We start from the raw sequence: 26,520 nt of genomic DNA on the forward strand, positions 1-26,520 counted from the left end.
GCTTTTTTCCCCCTTTTTTATATTAACCACTTGAACCTTAGTGTCCATATTCTGATAACTTTAGCCAAAAATAGCAGATGTACAACGCCTCGCAGTGCGAGGCGTTGTGAGCTTGTAGATCGGCTATTTTTGGCAAAGTGCTTTGGTGTAGAGGAGAAAAAGAGCAGACTAAGTACAGAGTGAAAGGTCAAGTTTAAGTATTGACGGTTCAAAGTGGTAAAATATCTGAAAACACAAATTGACATGAAACCAAAATACACTGATGATTGTGCCGTCAAACGATGAAACAATATGGAATCTATGGGTTGTGGGGGTCCCTGCTTCATCTCTCTCTCTCAACTAAGGGGTCCTTGGCCTGAAACGTTGAAGACCCCTGGCCTAAAGGGTTGTCGCTGTGTGTTGGGCTGTGTTGGTGGTTGTCATATATTATGTATTTTCCCCCACTTTTGAAAATGGTCATGTTGTAAGTTTACCACATGGAGAAAACTGATTGTCAGCAATAACATATTGACAGACAGGCTCCAAGAGCGAGACCAAATACAACAAAATGACATGTTTTGGTATTTTTAAATGTATATTGGTTGTTTGCCTGCTTGTTTGTGTCATCCAAACTTGGAGGTCATAAGAGGAACTGAAATTACTACTGTACACTTCTAGCAGGAGGATGCTTTTTGTGGTGATTTTATGGTGTGATCACCCACGAACTCTGTGTGTATATTTACAGTTACATGTTCACACTTCAATGACATGTCATGCAGCCAAGCCTAAATTAAAGAGAGGGACTCCAGGATATTGAAGATAATTACCTTCCAAAGCCTATGTGCTATAATAGCCACTCCTTAGAAGCCAACTTATCTAGACCTTATATGTTTACATGAGGTTTCCAGCAATGTCGCTTCCTCAATTCTTTCTTTTTGGAATCTTCCTTTTTAGGAAGTGGGCCGCTGCTCGCAGCTCCCTCTTGGGATTATGTGGGAATTCCTCAGCTGTTTTGCTGCACTGTTCATTTCAAATGAAATATTGTTACTTCTATGTGTGAGGAATGGAATAGGAGGGAAGTTGGAATTTAAAAGATGTTATGCGACAAAGCTCTGCCATAAATTCTCAAATAAAAATAGGCCTATTCTGTCAGTCACTTGTCTTGTTATGTTTTGTAGAACATCCTAAAGCTACTATTGTGTGTTTGTGTCTGAGAGTGAGTATAGCCTGTAGATTATTTTATTGCTTATTAAAAGGCAAGAGCCATAACTGACAAATGGAGGTTTATTCATTATCCTATTGTGGGAATCATGTCTCATTGCTACAATCTGGTCTCTCATCTCTCACAGGCAGCTCAGCTCTCTTGTCTGCCAAAATGTGCCTGCCCTGAAGGAGAAACACGTCCAACCAGTCCCAATTTACAGCCTCCTTCCTCCTGTGCTTACAGTGTGTGTGTGGAATCCACTCCTCACTCAAACAGTAGACACATATTTCCCTTTTTAGGGCATGAGAATGTATTGCGTAATCTCGGGAGCAGCCGAGCAGCAGCTCTCCATCTCTAGCAAACTAGAGTGTACGAAGAAAGGGGGAGTGCGCGTAGGGCAGAGTGGCGTGCCCGTGAGCCAACCGCGCACGCACGGCCGTGCCTACCGGTCCTCGTATTGGTCAGAGGCGGTCAGAGGGCGGGTGTTAGTTTCATTGAATGGTTTAGGTTGCTCTCTCACTCATTCTGACTGAGCTTGCTCGCCTGGCTGGCTGGGGAGAGTTTTTCACGTTGATGGTTGGTTGCAAGGGGAGTTCATAGTAGTAGTTGTAGAGTCCTTCTTTCCCGGAGAGTGAAACCGTCCAGGGGGAGAAAGAGTGATCGGATCGTTTCGGTCCTTGTTGTGAGCAAGAAGTAGAGAAAAGTACTTTTTTTAGGAGCAGGCGGTCTATCTTTTTTCCCCCATTCTTGGATATAGTGTGGACTAAACATTTGCCATCATGCCGGTCTTTCACACAAAGACGATAGAAAGTATCCTGGAGCCGGTGGCCCAGCAGATATCCCATCTGGTGATCATGCACGAAGAGGGCGAAGTTGACGGGAAAGCCATCCCAGACCTGACGGCACCGGTGGCTGCCGTACAGGCCGCCGTCAGCAATTTGGTTCGGGTAAGTTCTTGTCTTTTTCTATTGGTCCCAGGACGGTGTCCCGGGCTGGGCTGTCCCGGGGCGGATCGGCTGCCTACCTGTCGGCTGTCGCTCTTCTTTGTCCTACGACTGTCTCTATAGCCACTTATGACTGACTCATTAAAGGGGTTATTAGGTCCAGCTTAAGTATATGCTAAGTGTAGTAGATAATTGCTTTCACTCAACGCCGTCCGAGAACCGGTGCACTCTGTTTTTTTTTTACTTTCTTTTGAGTTGTTTCACACACGGGGCAAAGGGCAGCGAGTGACGCCCTTTTCCCCTTGAAAATATGCCCTGCCTCCCTGACTGGGAGTCCTGGGAGTGGACTGGACTGTCTGACTGTCATCTGTGGACGTATAGGCACCAATGGTCCATCACCACCTATATTCAAAGGTCTCCCCATAACTCTGACAGTGTACAAAATGGAACCAAATGGACCCGTTAGGGTTCATTTGGTTCCATTTGTACACTGTCAGAGTTGCAGACTTGTATTGGTCAATTTAGACCCCTATTAGTATTAAAGGAACCCACAGAGTCCCTTGGAATCTACTTTTGAGAACCACTGACCTATACTGAATCATTCAGTTCGCCAAATTGCTATTAATAACGTGTGGCAAAAGTGTTACTTCCCTTCTGTGGTTATGACTTATTATTTTTAATCACTTTAGAGAAGCCATCGGATAGTTTCTCAGACACCCAAATGAGTGTTTCCTCCTGTCAATACTCATGACCCAATTATAAATGATGTCCCACTTGCTTATTCACAAATAGTGAGTTGATATGTAACCTTTTTTGGGATTGTCACAATTATGTTTATTTTATCGCATAAATCATCTTATTTGGTCCCTCCTAACAGATTTGTTTGAATGAATTAATTGAACGCAGCCTCTTTGTAGCTGCCAGCTGTGGCTTCGAGTACAATACTGAAAACTCTGCCAAACCACAACAGGGCTTGAAGTGGTATCTACCATATCTCTCATGCTTCCCTTAATAGCTAACTGAACCCATGACGGCAAGAGAGAAATGAGATTTTATAATACTGTCTTGCAATCTATTCAGCCAGTTTTCCACCTAGATAAAAGCGGTACAGGAACAGAGGAGGATATTAGAAGAACTTCTATCTAGACTGTTAATGTACAACAGACAAAAATGGACGTACATGTAGGAAGGGAGAAAAGATATCAGCATCCTCTCAGATATTGTGGTATGCGACGAAAAGGAAGTGAAAGATGACTAAGGGCAGAGGTTTTTAAATAGTGACTGGGGACAGACTCTGTCAGTCCACTATGTTGTGCGCTGTCAGCTTGGCAAGACTAGGATTCCCTGGCAGTTGTTGGGGGGATAAATTTGGACAATTGGACTGGCATCCCCTTTCAGCAAAGGAATGCTTAATTTAGAATGAATGACCACCGTGTGGTCTTCATTGGTATTGGTCATGTATTGGATTCTTTACTCTTCTTATTTTTGTTTTTAAATTTAAACATATCCTTAAGTGCTTAATGTGAAAGACTTTACCCCATTGTGTGCTCTGTTAACATGTCCACACCCACCAGACTTCCTTCCTCTGAGGAAGAATGTAGAGAGACAGAGAGTGCGAGAGAGAGAGAGAGAGGTGTGTGTGTATAGAAAGGATGACTGTTCTTACACTGACTGATCTTTTATTTTTTCCACTAGCCACCTGCACTATTATACAAAAAAGTCAAAAAAGGCTTTTGTAAAGTAAACTAAACCCTAACCCTTGCATGATGGATGTTACCAGTCTAAGTGCCTGGTAGTGATGGTGTACCTTAAATAACCTTGCATGACAAGATGCCAAATGATGGCCATTGAATAAAAATAGCAGTTTTTCTCTCTGTCACCACCATTGTCAGTGATTATACAGAAAAACATCGGAGGTGATCTTTTAAGAGTTTTACCTGCAAAATATAACACAAGATAGGGCTTGATACTTTTTGGATTACCTTAACCACTTGAACTGCATGTAGTGTCCCTATTTTAGGGCAAAATATTTGGCAAAGAGAGAGTTGTGAACTTGTAGATCGGCTATTTTCTGCGAATATTCAGTATAGAGTGAAAAGAGTATGTGCCTAGTATAAGCCCTTGGGGACTCCTGTCAGCTAAGTATACAGGAGTTGAGGGGTAAACTGTGAGTACAATATTGTTTCTGAACAAATCTGTTTTAATATGGGTTATTTTCCTGTTAAATATACACTACATTGATGAATGAAAGAATAGATCTTTGATGTTTGGTGTATAGTTTTATTCTGCAGTGGTCCAGTGTTTGCTTACATACATTGAGTTTGGTTACTGCATAAGTAATAGCCAGAGTACACACTAGATAGGTGTCTAATTTGGATGATATACAGTACTTATGGCAGAATATACAGTAGGCCTCAAATATCAGTGTTAATAATAAACTCTTAAGAGAGGTGATACCAATTCTACACACAAAGTTCCATGTGTAGCCCTGAAGTTACAAATTGTTAAATTGGGAAACTAAACTGGGACTTTTTTTTTTTGGCTTTTTATGCCTTTATTGATAAGACAGTAGACTGACAGGAAATGGGGGGAGAGACAGGGAGTGACATGCGGCAAAGGTTGTCCGGATCGGGAATTGAACCGGTGACACCACCAGGCATCCATGCCTATGTGGCAATGCCTAAGTGGTATGGGCCCAGACCAGTTGGCATACTGGGACATTTTACTGTGTAATGGCATGCCATGCATTCATCATTCCCCGCTGAAGATGTTGTTGGGTGAAACTCTTGGGTAACATTGGTCATAATCCAGTGGGAGTCTTTATTATATGTATACAGCTTTGTGGTACATGCATTTCAACATGTTATTATGATCACATAGATTTCATATCATATCCTGCTGTAGCTACTTGAAAGGATTCAACTCTCTCTGGATTATCTGAGGAATGATGATCACATATTTCCTATGGGGGCATGAAGGCGTAAGTCTGTAATTATTTTCAGTTGCCCTAGAAACACAACACGGACACTGTTTGGATACTGTTGTAATTAAGGCTGAGATGAAGATGGACTCATAAAAAGCCACGAGTTGTGTCTTGAGTCATGGACTGCTTCTTCTTGGCTCTTAGTTTCTATACTTAGTTAGCAGTTCTCAATAATTGATGATGCATGAATATGTAAGGGACACAAGGTTTTGTTTCTTATTCTACTGTCTAGGTGCTTGTTTGATATACTTAATTTTATACACAGATCTTTGTCTGTATGCCCAATTGCCTGTCCCCTCAAAAGTAGACCAATCATGCATGTCACTAAACAGAACCACCTCGGGGGCCACCCGCTGGCCTAATGGTCCAGACGCAAACCACATAGGCTCTGATGCCTTGACAGTGTGTCGCAGGTTCGAATCCTGATCCTGACAACCTTTTCTGCGTGTCACTCTCCCTTCTCTCCCCATTTCCTGACAGTCCTATCAATGAAGGCATAAAAAGCCCCCAAACAAAACTTTAAAAAAAAAACAGAATCACCTCCATAAATTAATGATTTATGGCTGGAGAGAGGCATAAATGATAGTTCCTTCACAAACTACACACTTATTTGATTAACATACTTACAAAAACATACAAAAATAGGGGGGAAATATCCCAAAAGGGTATCACATCCCAAATTTCAAATCAATGGACGACAAAGTACTCGCATTTCAACTTTATTTGGCACACACCAATAAACAAATTGGTAGCTAAAGATTTGACAGGACATGTAGAGAGAAGGGAATGACATACAGCAAATTGTCCAGCCACCTGGGAACCCAACCACTTGACTATCAAGTTTGCCAGTCTTTCTTGTTCTTCATTGCTTGTCATTTTGATGAACGTTGTTTTAATAATCACATGAGTCTACTGTTGCACCAGTCTACTATTCCATGGTGATGATAGCACCATGGAACACACCAGGCAAGGGCATGATGCTCTTTTTGGAGCGGTGAAAGCGCTCCCAATGGACAGGTATGTCCGTGGGTATGTGGCTGGCTGGCTGGCTGGCTGGCTGGGTGGGTGGGTGGCTGGCTGGCCCTGTCCGTAGCCTGGGCAATACCTTGAGTGGCCACACACAACACACTAGTTAAAGGAGGGGCGCTGTTTTGTGCAGGCCAGGCACACTCACCACTCACTCACAGGCACAGTTTACACTCACTCACTCACTCACATAGGGTACAGCTGCTCAAATTCACCGCTCCACTTCGAACCGAGGTTTGATTTTTAGTGTGCACATTGCAACTCATGTCCCACACATAGATGGTTCCACAGTGGTCTAATTGGCCTCGGGCATTCCCAGGGCAAGGCAGTGCCAGAGAAAACCATTCACCTTATTGTTTTTGCTTCCCACAAAACCACATGTTGCACAGAGACGCGGCGGGCCTCTAATGAGGCTGACGTCTTAACGATTAAGTCCGTTAAAGATTTCTTAAGCCACACCGTAATCAAGGTAATTTCATAATTTAACTCAGTGATTTGACATGGAATTGGTCTAGGGATCTGCAGCTGTTTGTTCAGCTCATTTCCCTTCACTAGAATTTGTCAGGGAGAGGGATGATGAGACCAAAGATTCCTTTGTGGGTGCTTGCGACTGTCTGTGGAGATCAGTTGAGTGCAGGGTTGATGCATCACTTTTCAAACATCATTAGACTTTGCAAGTATTAAAACTGGAAGGGGCCTAATGTTGTTATTCCAGATGCATGGAGATGAAAAGGGCAGATATTGTGACGGGTGAACCATCCACAATATTAGGTCTGCAATTTATCATTTTTATTGCGACTATTTGATTATTTAATATATCAAGGAATTGAAGGGAAAATTGACTAAATAATTTACTTTGATACTTTGATCTGAGCACTTAAGCCCTGTTTTTATACTTTCAAACTGGTGTCATATAAACATAGTAATAATAGCAGATCCACATCTATACTATAATTTTGCGAATGTCTGTCTGAGTGAGTGTCTGTCTGTCTGTATGAAACAGCGTTTCTCCTCGGTGGCTGGAGCAATTGATCTGAAATCGCATCACCATCAGCATATGAACACACCTGACATAACTGTGAAGCCCGTTTGTCACTTTCACAAATCGTATGCTGTATAATAGCATTTTTATGGTGTATCTATATCTATTTAGCCTACAGTACCTTTTGTGACCACAAACATTAAGGGAGGGGCGCTGTTGTTCAGGCCATGCACAATCACACACAAACACACACACACACACACACACACACACACACACACACACACACACACACACACACACACGGGGGGGGGGGGGAGTGTGTGTGTGTGTGTGTGTGTGTGCAGGCGGGCAGGCGGGCGGGCGGGCGGGGGGTTAGCCATTAAACGAAACGGGTATTTCTTACATTGATGCTCCTACATATTATCATGCAAGCACCAGTTAAAGTTACTTTCCATCCCTCATATACTGTATGCACAGTGCACATCCCATAACCCACACACTGCACATCATTTTGGAGCTCATATCTTTGAACGGGTAAGGGCTAGTATCTACAAGTTCTTATCCACCTGTTTCCGCGAGAATTTACTGTAGCATTATCTGCGGGACACTTCCGGTTAACAGCAGACATACAAGCTCACGTCGCGTCGCAGATGCAACCGTTGTGAGCTTGTAGATCACACTCGGCTGCGGCACCGGAAGCTGCCGCACACGTTCTGCGCAGTGCGCGATGGGACGTTGGAAAGTTGTGGATAGATTGAAAATGTTAACCTAATGATGATGATGTTTAACCTTCAGCCTAATTGGAATTCACTGTCTATTTATGTTGTTATAAATAAATAAAACTATTTCATTATTCTTCCCAAAGATCTATTTGATGAACTATTAATTTGATTATTTTGATTAACTGTGGCTCTTAATGGACAATATGTGTTAAGGGCTGACTACTGTTTGGTTACACCTGTGGGCCTCTATTCGTGTGTCAAGTCTCAGAACTTAATATCCATAAAGCCCAACAACCCTTTATTAACACTCATTGACTTCCAGTGTCTCCTAGAGAGAATGAGGCAGCCCTCAATTAAAGATGACTGTTGGGAATGTGAAGAATTCCCAGGAAGCAAGAACGCCTCTCGGCTCAGAGGGGGGTTGAATGGTTCCTTTTGATTGAATATGAGATCTGAAAGGAGAAGGAATTGAGAACAAATAAGGAACTAATCTTCTTTGGGACAAAATGAACAACATACAGAGAGAGAGAGAGAGACACACACACACACACACACACACACACACACACACACACACACACACACACACACACACACACACACACACACACACACACACACACACACACACACACACACACACACACACACAGTCACACACACACACACACACACACACAGTCACACACACATACATACATAGAAAAGTGCGCTCAGTGAGGTGCAAATCTCTGCCAGGAAGAATGCCCCAATAATAAAATATTATAGTTGCACTCTGATGCAGCATCGTAAAAATGTGTCTCTCTCTGTCCCTGTAGGTGCTGTGTGTGCACATACTGTATGCATGCACATCATAGGTACCACAGTCTTTGTGTGTGTGTGTGTGTACGTGCACTTGACAGGTTTGCAGACACGTATCCCATAGCCTGGAGGGATGGTGAGTCTGCGAATATGAATTCACGAAATTAACATACTTGTCACACAAAGTATGAATTATGAACATTTCTTGAGTACCTTTACCTACTGGCAGCTTTGCGAGCACGTAAAATTTGAGGCTAACCAAACAGTTTAGCAGTAATGCAAGAATAACCATGGACACAAACATACAAACAGGGTGAAAACATAATCTCATTCTCTGGTCCCTGGCTTTGGCCAGGGAGAGATGATGATGTTAGACTGCATACAGAGAGTGTCATTGGTGTACATGTTTTCCCTGGTGAGCCGAATGGAAGTTAACGTTTCACACTTAAGTTACACAAGTCCAAATATTACGCCTTCACTACAGTAGTACTGCATTTCTATGGCTGTGGTCTGTGCAAATTCTTTTAAGATTACTTAACGAGGCCTTTTCATTTCAGGGCTGCTCGCCGTCATTTTTGCAGTTCCTTTTATAGTCCTTGGATAAGGAAAAGAATGCCAATGGCATAGGTTCTTGGCACAGACGAAAACCAAGTGTTTGGACTTCAGAGTACAAATAGGCAGTGTCTGGAGAGTCCAAGATGATAAGCAAAGTATAACTGCACCTGTGTGCTCAAAAAACTGGCATCTTATCTGTTTTTTCTTTTTTTAAGATTTGTTTTGGGGCTTTTATGCCTTTTATTTGATAGTACAGTAGACTGACAGAAAATGGGGGAGAGATGGGGAGTGACATGCGGCAAAGGTCTTCCGGATCGGGAATCGAACCGGTGACGCCGACAGGCATCCATGCCTATGTGGCAATGCCTAAGTGGTATGCGCCCGGACCAGTAGGCCAGCGGCGCCCCGGCATCTTATCTGTTTCATACTCCGATAAGTCCACAATGCCGGCAGTAGGGTAAATAATACTGTGCTTGATGACGTAGGCCTAACCAGAAAAATTTAGAAACCGCTAGATGTTGCTCAATGTACTGTAGATGCCTGAAATATGACAGCATTTTGTAATGACATATTATCCAAGGAAGCTGCAATGGGATAAAGCAATTTGAAATTAATCCTCTCACCCTTTGGACAAGTGTTATATGATCTGTACAAATGGGAAACAAACATGTTCATAAAGCACTTTGCTGGCAAGTGCTTTTAAAGGATTACAAAAGGAAAGACTTCCTATTGCCTACCCTCCTAACTTCCTGTAATTTGTTAAGAGGAAATTGTTTTGTGTCGCTTGCCATTTTCATAGAGCATGTCCAAGGCCGTATTCTGACATTGTATCAATGAGTGTTGACCGGTTTGGTTCAGAAATGTCATCACACAAATGCATAACTTTATCCATTGTGGATTGGATTCACACTTCCAGGACCTGCATTATTGTTCTTATTTTCACCTGTTAGATAACGATGAGGGAGGGAGGCAGTGTGTTCAAGCCAAGGTCTGGCTGTGACTGAGTGTCGGTGAAGCAGCCTGAGTGGCCAGGAGACCTGCAGCCACAGGATCCAGGGAATTGCAGAATAAGACTACATCCATACACACACTACTTCATTTCCGTGTTGCTAAGTTTGCAGTGCTTTAGTGCACATAGCGGTTTTTTTGAACCCCTAAAACTGAGACTTTCGAAAAATCTGCTGACCTAGTTTTGCGTGTGGTATTACCCAAGTGACATTCTCTCGAGACAGTCATGATAGCTTACGCTTCTTCAGAGGAAGAGGGACAGACCGAGTGGGCGTCCCCCTTTCTTTGACGATGGCTTGCCAGATTGCCCACGTGATGATTAGGGAAGACTGGAAAACGCTAATGCATTGGACTTTTGACAAGCTGTTTCGTCATGATCATCCCACAGTATAGTTCAGAGCCCAAAGTGAAAGATCATGTTTGTCATGTTTCAATGCTTTGGAGCCTGAGGACATATACTACAGGTATAAGTAAAACAGCCTTATTTCTGAAACACTCATGTGGCCGTAGACCGATTTTTAATTATTATTTTAAAATTGGTTTAAAAATAAAATGTATTGGTGATGTAGCATAAGCCACTTCAGCAATTAGAAATGTTTGTTTGCAGACCATTATTTCACAACAACAAAGCAGAGATCAACACAATAGAAAAACCACATAACACACATTTTGAAATAACAAAGGACTAACAAAGGAAGTACAGTAAGTTGCAAATCATTGGCAACTTCCTTTGGGGCAATGATGTTGAATGTATTACCTCAGTAGTTCTGTACAGTAGGAGCTCCTTGGCTGCTGTAATGTGAGATCAAGAGGCGTGCTGTGCTATACAGTAGATCATCTGTGGCTACATGGCAAGGCAGTTGATTTGTGCCTTTCATCAAGCAGTACACCCGATGTGTATTTACTGTAGCTCCTCAATATTAATAAACCATGTTTGACATGGTGGACGGTTTGGTGAAGCAGTTGACCTTCTGTGCTCTCTCTCTACCGTTGATGATGTGATTCTTAGTCAGAAGTCATCTGATATCACTTTGAACACAACAAGTGCATCGATGCAAGCTAGCTAATGGAGGACCGTGTCAGCAAATTGTGTGATCGTATTTCATTTGATAGCACTGCAAAGTCATTCAGAGTGGGGAAATCAGTTGCTTTGTGGCACTAAGGCTACTGTATGTTCAGACTTGCAGCTCTGATGCGTGTATCAAAACACTGTTCCGCTTCCATGGTTGGAGACGGCCTTGTTGGCGGCAGATCTTTGGCCTATCCAGTCTAGAAGAATCAGATTTGAACCACATTTCTAGCCTTGTTCAGGGCTTGACATTAACTTTTTGAGGCACTTGTCCTTAGTTTTGAGTGGACAAGTACATTTCTAATTCACTTGTCCAGGCTCAAAAGTCACTTGTACGGATAAGAATGTGCCATTTCAGTAATTAATTTTTCTGTTCTTTTATTTGACAAATAGATAATACCCCCCTTGGCCCCCTCCACCCACCACTCCATAGTAGTGGCAGTCCATAGTCTGCATACAGCACAAAGCTGCTAGGAGCATCACAGAAAAAGTGAAACCAAGAGCCACTTGTCCAATGGACAAGTACATTTTTAATGAACTAATAAAGATCTATTCGTTGTCCCGGACAACAGGACAAGCCTTAATGTCATGCCCTGAGACTAAACCAATCAGACTCCAATCTGGTTAGGAAATCACATTCGGGTTGGATTTGGGCTGCCAGTCTGGACTAGGCCTAAATAGTCCGGGAGCCAAATGGTGATTTTTGGCTGAACGTGGATTCGCCTGTAAAAGTTTTTTTCTCAACTGATTATTGTAGCTTGGGGTCACCTCTTAAGGATTCAAGATGATGACCAGTGATATCCATTGAGCATTTTTTATTATTAACCCCTTAATGCCTGAAACACAAGAAATCCACCCAGGAGGAAAATACCCAGAAAAAGATTTTTTTTCTGGGTATTTAAGGAGGATCTGAGGGGTCTAACTAGGGGTTTGTCATGATGCTGAATCCATTGCAGGCATTTGTTTTGCACAAAAAACATTCCGTGGGCTAGAAATGGACTCAGAAAACAATACACGTATGGGTGAGTATTCATGTTAGTCGGAGGCCTTAGGGTTTTTTTCTCGTGCTAATCAGTCTAAAAGTGCAACATTTTGCACAGATGTAGCTCAGGGCATGCTCTAATGATTTAGCTAGGGCACCCGAGTCTGCGACATTCGGGGTCGCCACAGCGGCCAAATCAAGTTGGGCTCCCATCGACTTTAGTGATGAAAAGTGATGAGTCAGAGTTTTGTGGGTGCTGTGGTGACCCCGAAGGTCGCCGACTCGGGCGCCCTAGCTAAATCATTAGAGCATGCCCTGAGCTACATCTGTGCAAAATTTTGCACTTTTAGACTGATTAGCACGAGAAAAAAAACCCTAAGGCCTCCGACTAACATGAATACTCACCCATACGTGTATTGTTTTCTGAGGCCATTTCTAGCCCACGGAATGTTTTTTGTGCAAAACAAATGCCTGCAATGGATTCAGCATCATGACAAACCCCTAGTTAGACCCCTCAGATCCTCCTTAAATACCCAGAAAAAAATCTTTTTCTGGGTATATTCCTCCTGGGTGGATTTCTTGTGTTTCAGGCATTAAGGGGTTAATAATAAAAAATGCTCAATGGATATCACTGGTCATCATCTTGAATCCTTAAGAGGTGACCCCAAGCTACAAGAATCAGTTGAGAAAAAAACTTTTACAGGCGAATCCACGTTCACCCCCACGGCTCCCGGACTAAAAGGTCTTCTGTACAACATGAGTGCTTTTTTTATGTGGCACTTCTGTACTCTCCCATTACCATAAGTGTAGAAGGGTCGTTTTGTAGCACATTGCTAAGGACACCGGTGACCGAGCTTGCTAGAATCTTGATCTCTGTGTGGTCACCATGACTAACACAGCATTGAGCTAAAAAGCTGCCCAATATGTGAAAGCCACGCTGTGTCTCTTCTCTTTGCAGCCTTTTGGCTTTTTTGAGAGTGCCCTTTCTTCTTCCTGCAGAGCGATGGGCTGATGTCAACAAAGCCCGATCTGTTCTGCAGGCCTGGCCACTTTATCAAGCCACTCCACAACGCAGGGTTTCCTCACAGCGCTCTTGGCTGTCCAAAGGAGTGTCAACATTTCCACTCCAGTTCGGCGATGGTCAGGGGCGTCACAAGGGGTAGGAAAGTGGGACTGAGTTACTGGGGCCCAAGGTGGAGGGTCCCTACTCCCTAATAACTTTATCTATTGAAAAACAGCAAAGCTATACAAGCTGAGCTATACAAGCTGTGAGCTTGTATAGCTCACAGCGCGGCACCGAGTGCCGCGCTGCGAGCTTGTAGATCTGCTATTTTTGAAAAGTTGTGAAAATGTGTGAAAGTCTTTGAATATATGTATTTTTTAAGCGAACATTTCTAACTCAAATCTTGCTTCTGGGGGTCCCTGGAACTAAATATTTTGAGATCGGGGTCCGTGGCCAAATACATATCATCTTGGGGGTCCTTGACATAGGTTTCTTGCACACAATTTCACGATTTTTCAAAGATAGCAGATATACAAGCTTGCAGCGCGGCACTCGGTGCCGCGCTGTGAGCTTGTATATCTGCTATTTTTCAATAGTTAACATTCATGGGGGGCCCGCAGTGAATCCTTGTACCCAGGGCCCAGAATTTGGTGTGACGCCCCTGGCGATGGTAAATGACTCGCTGCCGTCCAGCCTTGTGTGACGTGGTATGTAACGGCAGGCTGCAACAATGACACCAAATCACTCAAAAGTGGGGGAGAAAAATGTCGGAAGGGAAACGCTTTATCCATTTGTGCTTTGGCTTGTTGGCTCAGGTCTATTTGAGGAACTGGCAATTTGTGCTGTGGTTTGGGTAATGGGCACATTGCCCAATCAGCCAGCTGCTGGTTGGTATCTGACAGGAAGAAGAAAAAAAAAGTCCCGGGAAAGGGCCACGCCCTAGATTGAGAATGAGTTGAAAGTTTCAGTTTCAGAATGTTTTCTGGCATCCCTATTTTGGGCATGTTGTATAACTGTATATCGTCGTTGTCGGGTGGAAACCGTAGTTGTATGTCCAAAACCGTTTGTTTTGTATTTATCATTTTTAAAATGATTTAAACTAGAGAAAACAGCCGATCTACAAGCACACAACGCCTCGCAATGCGAGGCGTTGTGTGCTTGTAGATCAGCTGTTTTCACTACTTTTGTGCGAAAGCCTTGCGTGATGAAGCAGTGCTTTACTTTGCATAGAAATGTACACATTTGAAACTTGGAGATACGAGGTTTCTGCCCGACAGTGATGATATAGTACAATCTTACTTGAAGGGGAGAACCACCAATTTTCAATATTGAACTATGTCATTAGTAGAGATGTTACCGATCAATCGGCAATGGATCGGATCGGGCCGATCACAGTGTGATCGGCGATAATCGGTGGTTTAGATCAAAAGGTAAATTCACCGATCCGATCGGTGCATCCGATCAACCAGCCGTTCAGTATGCCCACTTGAGGCCATTTTGGGGTATTGATTTCCACAGTCCTGAAGGAATAATTAGTTACTGCTATGATAATAAATACATAGTAATGCTGGTAAATAACTATAAGGCAAATATATAAATTAATTCATGAGTGAATTAATTAATTAATTAAAGTTAAAACATTAACATTTAGAAAATCAAAATAATATATAAATAATAACTTGATCGGATCGGTGATTGATCGGTATCGGGTGATCAAACTTTTGTGATCGGTGCTCGGTGATCGGTTCCAAAAAACCTGATCGGACCATCCCTAGTCATTAGGCAACTTCTGTGTTGCCTAGAACTGGAGGATTGATTTTTGGGTTTGTGTTGCAAATCACACCGGTGTGATGTCATCACGGTGTGATTTGCAATACAAACCCCAAAATCAATCCTCTAGTTCTAGGCAACACAGAAGGGGGGGGGGGGGACCTTTTTTTTTATTTCCACACAACTCCTCTAAGGTATATTACAGACAGTTAAATGTTTAATAGCTGATGTACAAGCTTGTATATCGGCTATTTTCAATATCATCGTATGACAAAGTATATACAATTCACAATGTTTTAGGTAAACATAAACAATGAACCTACTCTAGTAGCAGCTGTCATGCCATATGGTCATACAGTATGTAGGGCTGAAGTGGTGAAAAAAAGAGAGAAAAAAGCATGGGGTCCAGCAGGCATCAGGAAACTGCTTGACAACAACGGTTATAAACTTGTGTCACACTTCTATTTTTACAGCAAATTGTTTGGATCGCGACTGCAGTCTGTTTTTGAACTCTCGAGTCCAGACCACAGGAAGGGCCTTCTCGGGGGGGGGGGGGGGGGAGGAAGACAGAAGGGGAGTGGTAGATTGTGCCGTTAAGAGGCTCATCTTTATTCCTGCGATGGAAAACGTTATGCTGTAGTAGGAGATATATGACTCAGCAGCACTCGTGAATTATAGGCAGTCTGCCCCGATGACAGTTGTGTGGACTCTCTAGCCCTGTACTGTGCCCGGTATTGGAGAGAGTGTAAGCTGACACCATGTCAGATTTCCTCTTGTTCTTTCTCTTTAGTCATGGTCATGTCAGAAGCTGCCTTATAGGGTGCCAGTGTTGTCTTAACAGCTCAGCGAACGGATAAGCCATGCAAACGGCAACTCATTTCTTATGCTTTCAGTAGGACTTGTGGTTTGATTATTGTCGTGTTGAGTCAAATTTAAAGCATTTAGTTTTCCGTCCCAGTCCCGCACGCACGCACGCACGGACGCACGCATGCACGCACGCACGCACGCACGCACGCACGCAGAGTCAAATAGTGTCTGACAGAGAAGGTCCCATGACTCAGACTTGTAATCAGTTGCTGCCTAGACTCTTCATCTCATATTGGCAAACTGCTTTCACACCTGAACCGCTGTGACAGGATGTTTGTATTCTTCATCTCCTGCCTCACTGCCTTTCTTTGTAATAACTTGTAACATTGTCTTATAACCAATATGTTAACATTAATCCCTTAACTACATATATATATATCCCTCTCAGTACATTGTTCGTTTACAGCAGATTGCAGCAAAACATGTTCTGTGGGTTGTTACCCTATAAAACTAAAGTCAGTGTGCCAGTTGATGTTGCAAAATCTTTGTCCTACTTGTCAGAATTTACAAGGCAGCGCACGCAACCCTGTTGCTTTCTTCATGGGAGGGTATTATTTTATGTAGTGCCGCTGCAGGAAGACTTTCCTGTTTTCTTTTTTACACACACACACACACACACACACACACACACACACACACACACACACACACACACACACACACACACACACACACACACACACACACACACTCATGTTTACTACTCTCGTCTGTTGCCCTACATCTCTCTGCCTTCACCCCCAGGCCCCTCTGCCCTTCAGCTGAACGGGTCTGGAACAGTGTAGTAGTGGGTTGTTTTTGGCTATTGTTCACAGCCACTCAGGGGTGGAATGTCAGGCCGAGGATGGCATCGTATCTAGGCTACCACTTAAAACTCCCGGAGCCGACCGCGGGGATGGGACGATAAGCGATATTATCGTTTATCGTGATAAAAAACACTCGCGATAATCGTATCATGGAGATTTAAATTATCTTGATATCGTCCTCCGTCATGCACTGGGATCAATTCACCTTTTATTTGCCGAGCTGCATATCCGGTACCACTTAAACCCTCTATAATTGGTAAAAGGTACTTATAATATTCATACTTGATAGTCTTTTTTCACTCTCTATCAAATGTCTTTGCCAAAAAATAGCCGTTCTACAAGCTCACAACTTGTTTGAGCTTGTAAGATCTGCTATTTTTTGGCAAATGTTCCGCCCCAGGTTAATGGATTTTTGATTATCGCGATTATATCGTAAATCGCAATTTCTTTTGTCACAATAATCGTGATATGACACTTTCATATCGCCCCATCCCTAGCCGACCGGCTGCCGCTAAGCTCCAGTTTTAGCCTGGCACAACCTTTGGTTCTAATTTATAACTACTCTGGCACCCCCCCCACCACCACCACCCCCCCTTTCCCAACACACACACACACACACACACATGCACACCCGCTGACACGCACACACAAATGCACTCTCCCTGGTCTCCAATGAAAAGCGAATGAGGAGATGTACTGTATGTCTGTCTGGTCCATTAGTGGCTCCGTGGTCCACGTCAGCTGTCTGGAATGGCTCTGCTGTCTCTGCTGTAAGGCCCACCCACAAACAGCCCCCGCTCAGCATCACTAATGGTATTGAAATCAAGGTGCCACCGCATGAACTCTTGAGTTTGTTTAACTTGGCATAGGCAATAGCCATGCAATCACGCAACTACCAAATGTTTTTGTAACGATTTTTCTGTCGCTAATAAGCCGCTAACTTTTTTTTTTTGTGTTCATTGAATAATCTGGAAACACATCATTTTACATATCAACGAATCCATGTAAAACAATTCTTTGATGTGTTTAAATTGATGACATCGATTAATCTGGTTAACTACAAACCACAAAGTCGCTGATCTACAACCTACCTTTTTTATGCTTATATCAATTACTTCAAATAGCTTTTGCACTCTTATGAAATCATGGTGACACTCTGTGAAATCATGGTGATGACACTCTTGGAGATGTGAAAATTGCTTTTTGGACATTTTCAACATCTTTATGATCTCATATCTGTCATGTATTCTGGACTTTCCGTTGTCTCCCTGAGTGGGCGGACGGTCGGGTCAGGTTGAGTAACGGTGCCTGTAAAAGTCAACTTGACAGTGCTTACTGCTTAATGCTCCTCCTGCATATTGTGGTTCTTTATGCAGAGGTGGGGGATTTCGATCATGTCTTTTTCATTAGACTCAGACATCGTAAGTTCTGGAGTCCGCGGCACTTACTGTATGTAGCCAATGTGTCCTGATCTTTAGCAACCTTAAACCTGGCGTCCCTATTTTTGAGTATATCTTTATAAGCAAAGTATATATATCGTCGTTGTCGGGTGGAAACCTTGTATCTCCAAGTTTCAAATGTGTATGTTCTTTCGCAAAGTAAAGCCCTGCTTCATCATACAAGGCCGTCGCACAAAAGTAGTGAAAACAGCAGATAGACAGTAGATCGGCTGTTTTCACTAGTTTAAATCCTTTTTAAAATGATAAATGCAAAACCAACGGTTTTGAACATACAAGGTTTTCACCCGACAACGACGATATATTACATTTGATCTGGAAGCTCGCACAGTTGTGAGTTTGTATATCAGCTATTTTTGAATACTTTTGAATGGGGATTAAGTGGTTGAATAATGTTAAGTTATTAAATGTCCTCAAATAGAAACTGTAATCAAACTCTCCAAAATCCGGGCGTGGCATCGGACCCAAACACATGTTCATCATGTATTAATAATGAATCATGTACAGTAAATGGTGTGGATCGTGGTTGGGTGTCAGTCAGAACATGTGCTCACATGAGGTGTCATCCAACCATACTATCTGTGGCCCTGCGTGGTGGGGTTGAGAATCCCCCATCACCCGTGACAGTTGTATGTGGGGTCTCCCCCCCCCACTGGGCTGAGGTCATGGTGGGGGGAGGTGAGTCATCTTGGTGTTTGGGAGGGACAGGAGGTGGCTTTCAGCTGCTTTACACATTATAGCCTCGCTCAGGCCTGGCTCCACTCCAGAGAAACATACTTGTTGAGACAAATCATGGCTCATCACCCTCATCACCTAACCCTGCTAACTAAGAAACGATGATTAAAAATGAAACTTAAAACATCTTACATTCCCTGGCTTTCTTTCCCTTAAGAACTTTAAATTCTCTCTTCATCATAGTGTTGTTTTTTACATCAAATTTAGATTTAGTTTTAGTCATAGTCTTTTGAATGAAATGTAATTTAGTTTTAGTCACAATTTAGTCACCTGAAAAGTTTTAGTTTTAGTCTAATTTTAGTCGACTAAATATCATAAGATAAGGATTTAGACTAAAATGTATTTTGGCAGGCCTTGATGGCATCATAATGACTGATTTTACACTTGGTTGTGTGCTGAAAATAGCTGATCTACAAGCTCACAACACCTAAGAGCAACAAAAAGGACTCTCTTCTCCACTAGTCCCTCCTTAACGTTTTAGTCTAGTTTTTATTTTTGTCAATATATTTAGTCTTAGTTTTAGTCATCACAGCTTAGTTTTTATTTTGTTTTCGTCAGTGAAAAAAACACAGTCGACAAACATTTTTCGTCATAGTTTTAGTCGACAAAATCAACACTGCTTGATCATGAATTAGAAATGCGTTGTGCAGAAATGTTGTCCGTCCTTCAGAGACGGAATATCAAACTTTTTCATGTCACAGAGTAGACCTGCAGATTGACTTTAAAAAGACCATGTTCCCCCACGATTCGGTTGATTCTGTCAGCCCAAGAAGTTGTTACGGGCAATAATGTCATAACTGTAGTCTACATAAGAAGTAGATTCATAGTGATAATATTGAACATATTGTTGGCCTAGCGGTCCAGGTGCATATCACATATTAGGCTCTGATGTGCCTGACACCGTGTTGCTGGTTCGGGTCCCGATCCCGACGGCCTTTGCTGCGTATCACTCCCCATCTCTCTCCCCATTCCCTGTCAGTCTACTGTCCTATCAATAAAGGCATAAAAGAAAGTCCTTTTGAAATCAACTGCTTTTTAGGTCATACAGGATTCTTGTTGAACAGTGACTCATCTTCTTTGTGTTTGTCTTCCAGGTGGGGAAGGAGACTGTTCAGACCACAGAGGACCAGATCATGAAAAGGGACATGCCGCCAGCTTTTATCAAGTAAGCAACATAATTATGTCTCTCTGTGTTATAAACCAGGGGTCTTCAATGTTTTCAGGCCAGGGACCCCTTAGTTGAGAGAGAGATGAAGCAGGGACCCCACAACCTTTTCATAGATTCCATATAGTTGCATTGTTTGACAGCACAATCGTCAGTGTATTTTGGATTCGTGTCAATTTGTGTTTTCAGACATTTAACCACTTGAACCGTCAATATTTAATAAACTTCACCTTTCACTCTGTACTTAGTCTGCTCTTTTTCCCCTCTACACCAAACCTCTTTGCCAAAAATAGCCGATCTACAAGCTCACAACGCCTCGCAGCGCGAGGCGTTGTGAGCTTGTAGATCTGCTATTTTTGGCTTAGGTTCTCAGAATATGGACGCTAGGGTTCAAGTGGTTAATCTAAAAAAAATAGAAAAAAAGGTTTCTATAACTCAAAGATTTGGAGGACCCCCTGTAGTAACTCGTGAGGACCCCCTAGGGGTCCCTGACCCCCTGTTGAAGACCCCTGTTATAAACGTTCTAAATTTTATTGATGTCACACTTCTCACAATGCCTTAAATGAAATAACACTTCCTGTACGTTCAACCCACCAGCCTCTCCGGCTCTCTCTCTCTCTCCCTCTGTCTCTCCCTCTCTCTCTCTCTTTATCTGTTGCAGTAATGGCCGTTTGTACCCAGGCAAAGGTCAGACATGGCATGTTAAGTGCCTCAGTCTTGCCCTCAGTGTAATATAAATACTAGCAGGAGACTCTTTGCCCAGAGAGGGGCTCCTTTGCCCAAGAGAAAAAAAAAGGGCCTCAAACGTGGACCCCATGCCCATAAGACCCTACACTGACATCTGCTTTTAGTTCACAACTTTAGAAGCGTTTGAATAAATGAACAAACTAGAAGCAGTGCTCTTCCGAGCACAGGTCTCCACCAGGCAAACTTTGGAAGCTAATATTAGCCAATCAGGATGGCATATGAAATATCAGACGGATCGGACTTGATCACATGACTATAGAGATACTGTGTACCGATTTGCGTGATTTTTGGATAAAATCTCAAGGAGTAATATCCAAAAATGTGTTTTACATAAGTCGGCCCAAAGGTGGCGCTATAAAAGGCTTATGTGAAAAATGCAGGGCAAAGGTTTATCCTTAGCTTCTAGGGAGTGTGCTTGCAAAGTTTGAAACTGATCGGTGGAGTTATAGGTAAAACCACAAATCGGCCTGTTATAGCGCCACCATGAGGCTGATTTAAAAAAAAATAAGTGGCATTTCTTCCTCGGCCTAGTGGGAACGTGTGTGCGCGATTTCATGATAATCGCACTTTGCGTTTGTGATTTGAGGCATTTTGTTCCAAACGGCTCGATCCTACAAACTTTGGAAGCCAATCTTAGCCAATCAGGATGGAATATGCAAAATCGGACAGATCCGTGTCGATCACATGACTGTCGAGATACTGCCTACTGATTTGTATGATTTTTGGACAAAATCTGTAAGAGTAGTGCACAGAAATGTGTTTTGCGAACATCGGCCACTAGGTGGCGCTAGAAAAGGCCCATTTAAAAAATTTAGGGCAGAGGTTCTAGATTGGCATCCAGGGAATGTGTGTGCTCACTATGGCAGCGATCGGGCCAACGGCGACTGAGATTAGGCGCTCACAAACTGCGAGGACGGACGGACGGACGGACGGACGGACGGAGGGGAAAACATACTCTCCCTCAGCCTTCGGCTGGTGGAGACAATAAGCAAGTCAATGAATACATAAATGAAAAGGATAATTGCAACCATGTTTGAAGTTACTACAATAAAGATGTCGGCGGTGTCCAATCTGTTGCGCCGTCTGCTTCAAATAGCTTTATTGACATTGTCAACCATTTATGTGTCCAACCCGACACCAGGGTCTACATTTCTCAATGAATATTTGCACTTGTACTATTTATATTGTATTAAAATACTCTTCATAACTCCCTGATTATGTAGTTCAATCCATCACTTCTAAATCCCTATTCGACAAAATGATTAACTTGAGCCCAGCTGTTATTCTCTGAACACTTCCCCTTATTATTAAACGTGTGACTACAGTTAGTGGGTAGGGTGTGTGGGTTGGGGACAGGACCCCGGGACACGGGAGCACCCCAAGGTCGGGGGATGAAATGGATTGGCAGGCGTAGGTCATCAGGCCTCGACACATTTGGCGCCCCGGAGTCACATCGTCACCCTGTCGTCATCCATCAGCACATGCAGCAGAATGTGTCACCTTCACTAAATATAGCGTCTGAGGAGGAAGGGGTCCGGTTAATGCATGGCTGTCTTGTCTCTCGCTAGCGCACGCTAAAGGGCACTGTTGGCTGTGCACACACACACACACACACACACACACACACACACACACACGCACACACACACGCACACGCACACACACACACACACACACACACACACACACTAGGGATGGGACGATAAGCGATATTATCGTTTGTCGTGAAAAAAAACACTCACAATAATCGTATCGTGGAGATTTCATGTATTGTGACATCGTCCTCCTTCATGCACTGGGATCAATTCACCTTTCATTTGCCGAGCTGCATATGTGGTACCACTTAAACCCTTGATACAGTCTTTTTTTTCACTCTCTATCAAATGTCTTTGCCAAAAAATAGCCGATCTACAAGCTCACAACACGTGTTGTGAGCTTGTAGAACTGCTATTTTTTGGCAAATGTTCCGCCCCAGGATAATGGATGTTGGGGATACTTAGATTATCGCGATAATATCGTAAATCGCGATTTCTTTGGTCACAATCATCGTGATATTGAAATTGTCATATCGTCCCATCCCTAACACACACACACACACACACACACACACACACACACACACACACACACACACACACACACACACACACACACACACACACACACACACAATCCTTGATGTTAATATGCACATATATTAGCCTGTTAGCCTTGGAATAAATGGAAACTTAGCTCCGATTGTCTGGCCTTTTTTAGATTGTGGAAAATACTGATAATGCTCCCCCCTATTTAACTGGAGGAACGTTTGGCCTGCGGGCCATGGTAGGAGGAAGCCGGGATTCTGTGGGAATTGGAACATGTGTAAGTTCTTGGCTCTCTGCCTGGTTCTCTGTGTGTGTGCAATCCCTGGAGCCTTTCACATGCAGGTGGCATCATGTACAGCAGCGCTGAATCCAACCACGGCACTGAGCTTGCATTTTGTGCTCTGCAGATGCTCTTCTCTGCATTGTGCTACCAAAACACTTACCAAACATCATAATCTTACAGTATGTTACTCCCGGAAAGAAACGTACCATTTCTATGGGAGTTGGTATCCATCTGCGCCTTGCATAATAACATTTTGCTTTAGTGCAATGTAGTAGAGCAAGAGCCCGACCGATACTGTAATTTTGGGTCCATTTATTTATTACCGATCCAGTTGATATTTGGGCTCAAAACACCGACGTGAGATACCCATGCATCTGGAGAGATATTTCAGACATTTCGTTTTTGCACGGCATCCTTGTAAATAAACCATAGTCTCATACTCAGGCCAGAGACTTCAGTGTGAAGACGAGTGTTACAGACCCTGGTAAAGGTTGTGTTAACCCGTGGAGTCATGCTGAGGGCGCTCTGCTGGGCAAACTATGTAATGACATGAAGCTCCTATAATCTGCCCCTCTCCGAATTTTCTTATCGCCCCAAAATATATCAATACAGGCAGATATTGTAAATTATACCTGCTATATGCCAGCTATAGGTTGATGATATCGGTCTTGCGATATAGTGGTCGGGCTCTAGATCATGATCATGAAGAATGGATCCATGAAATAAAAAGCTCTGTCACTGCATTGTGTAAATTTGGGGTTATTTTATACACTCTGAGTTAAATGAACATTCCGGATTTCACTGTGTGTGTTATGGCTAGCTAGGCTGGCTACGGCTATGTGAAATTCTTGCTTTGAACAATCAGCTGGTTCCATGATGCTGTAATGCCCATCTGGCTTTTTTGAGATCTATTTGTCACCATGAAGCATGACATTCTAGGCTCTATGCATGTCTTCTTTTTTTCCCTGTTGTTTCCTTTTTTTGTAGGGCTGTCACGATTATGACATTTTACATGACGATTAATTGTCGCTCAAATAATTGCGATTAACGATTGATAGCAAATACTAATGTGACACAGAGAGCGTCCCGGCCTTAAAGGTAAAAGAATGTCTAGGTAGCACCAGGTCTACACAATAACATTGATAGTGAATAGTGGAAATAGCCGATCTACAAGCTCACAACGCATCGCGATGTGAGCTGTGATCTGCTATTTCCACTATTTTGAAAATATATTAAAGTTTTTCAACATGGAAACGATTATGACGATTATGACAAAATGAATGCAATTATGTCAAATAAATGCGATTATGTCAAATAATTGCGATTAGACGATTATGTAATAATTGTGACAGGCCTATTAAGTTTGTTCTTGTTTTTTCATCACCATCCTTAAGACCTTTTTCTTCTCCTTCTCCTCCCGTAGGGTTGAAAATGCCTGCACCAAACTGGTCCAGGCTGCATCCATGCTGAAAGCCGATCCCTACTCGGTACCCGCTCGTGATTACCTCATCGACGGCTCCCGGGGCATCCTCTCTGGAACCTCTGACCTGCTCCTGACCTTTGACGAGGCCGAGGTACGGTTGCTGTAATAGTGTAAGCCTAAAGCGGCCTGTGCACTACTACTCGCTGAGACTCGCTGAGACACGTGCAAGAATTTTGGGTCTGAAAACGATTTTGGAGAGTTAACCTAGACCAGTGGCCGCGACCCCCAAAATAATCATATTTTCGATCGTCTAATTTTCACAATTTCAGCCTCTAATATTTGACAATTTGGCCAATGTTTAATTTGCCATTTTAGAGGCATTAAAAAGTCCTTAAATTGTCACTTTAGAAATGTGCAGATAGCCTCTATAGTCTATACACTTAAACTTTATGTTGGTTTGTTTATTTTTGAGTGAGAAAACAATGTTGTGCAATAAGTTAATCATCTGGGGACCCCCCAAAATTATTTGGGGACCCGCGTCACCCGCCTGGGGAAACTGATATATCGGTCTGGCTCTAGCGGATACGTTAGAAGTTTTCATCTTTCAGAACACCTGGCTAAAACACTGCTGCCAGTAAACTCAATAAGAACCTACACATTAAGGCCCTGCACTACTGGGGCATGCAGCCTGGCATGGCTGAGTTCGCTCTCTGTTGTGATTGAAGAGAAGCAAATAGAGGAAGCCATGTTGGCACTCAATAAGAACCTACACATACTTGTTTAAAGCGTGACTGATCATGTGAGGACATCCTTGTAGGCTTTCGCTAGTTCAACATCTCTTCCCTTAAAAGATCTGGAGTCACACAAGCATACAGTTGGATTAGAATCGAATTCTAATAGAACTATTATGGTCACAACGACATGCTGGCAATGTATTGAATAACTCAAATGAATGAAACCTCAGCTGCAGCCCTGTTCTACTTCATAGCGAGTGTACTGCCCGCTTAAGGAAACAGAGATGTTTCTGGCTAGTGAAGTGAACAGGGTTCCCACGGTCATGAAATTCCTGGAAATATTTTGAAATTTGAAAAATATTTTTCCAGTACTGGAAAAGTTTTGGAATTGATCAAGGGTCCTGGAAGGTCCTGGAAAAATTAGCTGTGCATTGTCTTTGGTTATTGATTTTGTTAAAACCTCAGAAATGACAAATGAAACATTGGCCAAATTGTCAAATATTAGAGACAGATATTTTGAAAATAGCAGATCTACATGCTCACAACGCCTCGCGTTGCGAGGCGTTGTGAGCATGTAGATCGGCTATTTTCACCATGAAACCGTGTTAAACAAAATTCCTCAACTCTTAGTGCTCGTCAGGGTGCTGGGGTCCTCAGTTAAAATATGATTATTTCGGGGGTCACGGCCAGAAAAGTTTGAGAACCACTGTCTTTGGGCATTGCGCATAGGAGTAAGCGACTCGTTATTGAGCTGAATTATTGTTATATAGTCCTGGAAATCGGGTTAAATATTCTGGAAAAGTTTTGGAAATTAATTGGTAAAAATGTGTGGGGACCCTGAGTGAAGCCCCAGTGGCATGTCTTACCGTACCGATATTGCCATGGGGGAATTCTCAGTCATTATAACAAGGTTCACTGTCCAGGTAAAGGCTGAGTCAGTGCTGCAGAAATCATCCTTTGTTTGAAGGGCGTGGTGGATAGATCATCTGCGTCGTGTGTTACACATTAATGCTTTTGTGAAACTGAGATTCATTCTCATTATCTCTTTGACACATTCACACACGTGCACACACGTGCACACACACGCATAACTCCTTCAGAGTGTTAAATGGGGTGGGGGTGAAATAGCGGTGGATGGATCGGCTCTCAGCGGGACTGCAGGCCTCCCCAGTGGTGTAAAGTAACCAA

General features: G+C 42.9%; 1 protein-coding gene across 1 annotated transcript in view; it reads left to right on the forward strand.

Annotated features, from left to right (window-relative positions):
• The first annotated feature begins 1,797 nt into the window (after positions 1–1,797).
• Positions 1,798–26,520, forward strand: part of vclb (vinculin b) — a 47,190-nt gene continuing 22,467 nt past the window's right edge. The window contains exons 1-3 of the mRNA XM_080747867.1: positions 1,798–2,130; positions 19,991–20,061; positions 24,599–24,749. Coding sequence (XP_080603993.1) covers positions 1,963–2,130; positions 19,991–20,061; positions 24,599–24,749 — 390 coding nt within the window. The 5' untranslated portion in view covers positions 1,798–1,962. The remainder of the gene's footprint in view (positions 2,131–19,990; positions 20,062–24,598; positions 24,750–26,520) is intronic.

This window comes from Nannobrachium achirus, assembly GCF_963921795.1.
Source record: "Nannobrachium achirus genome assembly, chromosome: 18".
Lineage (NCBI taxonomy): Eukaryota > Metazoa > Chordata > Actinopteri > Myctophiformes > Myctophidae > Nannobrachium > Nannobrachium achirus.